Here is a 4,731-nt window from a genome sequence, read left to right as displayed (position 1 = left end):
ATTCTTTGTTTGCTACTCGGCTCCACAGGAGTTTTATAGGAAAAAGTGATGCAATTTTTCATGCTCACGGATGTTTTATCTTATAAACGTAACATTTGTGTTCCTGCAAAAATGATAGTACATGTATGTGCATGTCGATATATATGTCTATATGCAGGTAAATACACACACACACACACACACACACACACACACACACACATATATATATATATATATATATATATATATATATATATATATATATATACATTTATATATATATATATATATATATATATATATATATATATATATATATATATATATATATATGTATATATATATATATATATATATATATATATATATATATATATATATATATATATATATATATATATATATATATATATATATATATATATATATATATATATATACATATATATATATATATATATATATATATATATATATATATATATATATATATATATAAATATATTTATATATACATACATATATATCATATATATATATATATATATATATATATATATATATATATATATATATATATATATATATATATTTATATATACAAATATATATATATATATACATATATATATATATATATATATATATATATATATATATATATATATATATATATATATATATATATATATATATAAATATAAATATATATATATATATATATATATATATATATATATATATATATATAAATATATATATATATATATATATATATATATATATATATATATATATATATATATATATATATATATATATATATATATATATATATATATATATATATATAATATACATATATATCTTCTCTGCAGACTTACTTTGAATGAAATTTACGACCTTCTGGATGAACATGACAATAGAGAAGTAGATGTTCCTGTAAATCCCCCCCTTGAGGGTCCGGATGCAGACACTGACCAAGACTCAGATGCTTCAGATGATGAAGTTACATGCAATCCTGATCATTTGAACAGAAGGATTCTCCCCACAGACGTCGCAATTGACAAATTGAAAGAAAAAGTAAATAACCATGTCGACTGCATAAATCTTTTCTGGACTGAATAATGGATTGAAGAACTTTATCATCAGAGCACAACACATGCAAAACAAAAGTTGCTCTCGAAAGACAACATCACACCAAAAAATATGAAGATTTTTCTTTCTATTCTTATACTTTCTGGCAACAACAAACCTCCCTACCGAGGAATGTACTGGTCTGAATATCCTGATGTATTCAATAACCGGGTTTCTGAAAGCATTAGGAGAGATATATTTGATAAAATTCTTAGAAGTCTTCATTTTGCTGACAGCATGAAAATGACCGACAACCGATTTTACAAGGTAAAAGTCATGTTTCTTTTTATACTATAACCTTAGATTATGGTTTTCATGACTTATCACATAAATAATGTTTGTCGATTTATTTCTCCTCTTTTGTATGATATACTGAATTACTGAAATATATTGACCAATAAAAACTTATGTTTATTATGGCATTTTAAATTTTCAGGTAAGTCCACTTTTCCAGCACCTCAATAATGTCTTCAATCTTCAGCTTCAGCGATAATTACATAGCATAGAGGAAATTAAGATCCCTTATTACGGAAAACACCGGGCTAAGCAGTTTATAAGAGGGAAATCAGTAAGATTTGGATTCAAAGTTTGGGCTGCATGTACTTCAGACGGATCTCTTCTCTATTGTGAGCCCTAATGCGGGTCTGACACTAAAATCCCTGATATAGGACTGGGCTAATGTCCAAATGTCGTAGTAGAGATGTCAAATAAGATAAGTTTACGGGCTGACCAGCAAGCAGTGTTTGAGAATCTCTTCACCTCATAACCATTGCTGGAAAATTTAGCAAATCGTGGAATAGGAGGTACAGGCACACTAAGAGAGGATCGTCTTCATGGTTCCCCACCAATGGAAAAGAAGGAAAGGAGAAGAAAAAATATCGTGGGTATATGGAAGAGGCACTTACTGGTAGCACATCAGTAGTAAAATGGAAGGACAATAAGGTAGTTGCTGTGGCTTCAAACAAAGTAAGAATGCTTCCAGTACAAAAAAACAGGGCGATGGAGCAAACATGAGAAAAAGCATATTGAGGTTGATATGCCCAATTCCTTTCAGGTATATAATAAACAGATGGGTGGTGTTGATATATTTGATCAACGAGTATCAGCCTATAGAATTCGAATTCGTTCAAGAATATGGTGGTGGCCAATTTTTGCTTGGAGCACCAATGCTCAAGTTGTCTATTCATGGATGCTTTACTGTAAACTGGGAAATATAATCCCTTTTCTAGACTTCATCTGGCATTTTTTAATTGCTACAATGAAGAAATATGGTGCTCCTCGTACATCTCTTGGCCCTAAGAGACTGTCTGCTGGAATTGCAAAGGATTCCGTGTGGTATAATGGTGAGCAGCACTGGACCAAGAAAGGAGACCAGCGTCACTCAAAATGCCGCGAATGTTCTCGACGCACAAAATACATCTGCAATATGTGTTCTGTACAGCTTCATCCAGAATGCATGGAGCCCTATCATAAAATACCTCAGTAGTGTATAATGAACAACAGACTGAAATAATTTGAAGCTATATAGGGATAACCTTTGTACAAGAAAAATAGAACAGTGTGGATATGCAGTTTATGCAATATGTTTAAGTATTTTTTTCTTTTATATTATGAATCAGTAAGAATTTTGAGTTTTTATGGTAACGGGCAAAATAAGTGATGATAATTACTAGAGATAATGACGTTATGTTTGAAATACTTTGGTTTATTGTAAAAGTATATTGTATATCAAAAACAAAGATTTTGTACATTCAAAGTGGCTAGTGGCAGTAAGATATGCCATATGATTGATTTTTTTATGTACTATAATTCAGAGAGAATTTGCTGTTCTTTTCATAAAAGGCATGATTAGTAATGATAATTACTAAGAATAATAAAGGGATGCTTAAAATACTTATGTTTGTTAAAAAAAAAAAAAAAAAAAAAAAAAAAAATGTTATTTTTATTAATAAAATAAATTTTTGAATATACTTACCCGGTGATTATATAAGCTGCAACTCTGTTGCTCGACAGAAAACTCTACGTTCAAAATACGCCAGCGATTGCTATGCAGGTAGGGGGTGTACATCAACAGCGCCATCTGTCGAGCAGGTACTCAGTACTCAATGTAAACACAGAACCAATTTTCTTCTCTGTCCACTGGGTTTCTATTGGGGAGGAAGGGAGGGTCCTTTAATATATAATCACCGGGTAAGTATATTCAAAAATTTGTTTTATTAATAAAAATAACATTTTTCAATATTAAACTTAGCCGGTGATTATATAAGCTGATTCACACCCAGGGGGGTGGGTAGAGACCAGCATTACTTGTTTACATTATTATGAGCTAAGTATTTTGTATTTCATTTTAGCAGTTATTCAAAATAACAAACATAAAATAAATAAGTACCTGGTAAGGAAGTCGACTTGAACAATTACTCTGCCTTTTTAAGTACGTCTTCCTTACGGAGCCTCGCGATCCTCTTAGGATGCTGAGCGACCCCTAGGATCTGAAGTATCAAGGGTTGCAACCCATACAACAGGACCTCATCAAAACCTCTAATCTAGGCGCTTCTCAAGAAATGACTTTGACCACCCGCCAAATCAAGTAGGATGCGAAAGGCTTCTTAGCCTTCCGGACAACCCAAAAAACAATAATAAAACATTTCAAGAGAAAGATTAAAAAGGTTATGGAATTAGGGAATTGTAGTGGTTGAGCCCTCACCCACTACTGCACTCGTTGCTACGAATGGTCCCAGAGTGTAGCAGTTCTCGTAAAGAGACTGGACATTCTTAAGATAAAAAGACGCGAACACTGACTTGCTTTTCCAATAGGTTGCGTCGATTATACTTTGCAGAGATCTATTTTGTTTAAAGGCCACGGAAGTTGCGACAGCTCTAACTTCGTGTGTCCTTACCTTCAGCTAAGCTTGGTCTTCCTCATTCAGATGGGAATGAGCTTCTCGTATTAACAGTCTGATAAAATAGGATAAAGCATTCTTTGACATAAGCAAAGATGGTTTCTTAACTGAACACCATAAAGCTTCAGACGGGCCTCGTAAAGGTTTAGTTCGTTTTAAATAGAACTTAAGAGCTCTTACAGGACATAAGACTCTTTCTAGTTCATTTCCAACCATACGATAAGTTTGGAATATCGAACGATATTGGCCAAGGCCGAGAAGGCAGCTCGTTTTTGGCTAGAAAACCAAGTTGTAGAACATGTAGCCGTTTCGGATGAGAATCCGATGTTCTTGCTGAAGGCATGAATCTCACTGACTCTTTTAGCTGTGGCTAAGCATACCAGGAAAAGAGTCTTTAAGGTGAGATCTTTCAGGGAGGCTGATTGTAGCTGTTCGAACCTGTCTGACATAAGGAATCTTAGTACCACGTCTAAATTCCAACCAGGTGTAACCAAACGACGCTCCTTCGTGGTCTCAAAAGACTTAAGGAGGTCCTGTAGATCTTTATTGTTGGAAAGATCTAAGCCTCTGTGACGGAAGACTGATGCCAACATGCTTCTGTAACCCTTGATAGTGGGAGCTGAAAGAGATCGTTCTTTCCTCAGATATAAGAGGAAGTCAGCTATTTGAGTTACAGAGGTACTGGTCGAGGATACGGATACTGACTTGCACC

The 4,731-nt window shown here is 32.8% G+C and overlaps 1 protein-coding gene across 1 annotated transcript; it reads left to right on the top strand.

Annotated features, from left to right (window-relative positions):
- Positions 1-2,007: 2,007 nt before the first annotated feature.
- On the top strand, positions 2,008-2,605 carry LOC137624715 (piggyBac transposable element-derived protein 3-like). Its single transcript, XM_068355667.1, has 2 exons — positions 2,008-2,085; positions 2,174-2,605. Exons 1-2 carry the CDS (start codon positions 2,008-2,010, stop codon positions 2,603-2,605), a joined length of 510 nt encoding a protein of 169 aa, XP_068211768.1.
- Positions 2,606-4,731: the final 2,126 nt, after the last annotated feature.

Source organism: Palaemon carinicauda, chromosome 31, assembly GCF_036898095.1.
Source record: "Palaemon carinicauda isolate YSFRI2023 chromosome 31, ASM3689809v2, whole genome shotgun sequence".
NCBI lineage: Eukaryota > Metazoa > Arthropoda > Malacostraca > Decapoda > Palaemonidae > Palaemon > Palaemon carinicauda.
This window is presented reverse-complemented; position numbering and strand designations above follow the sequence as displayed.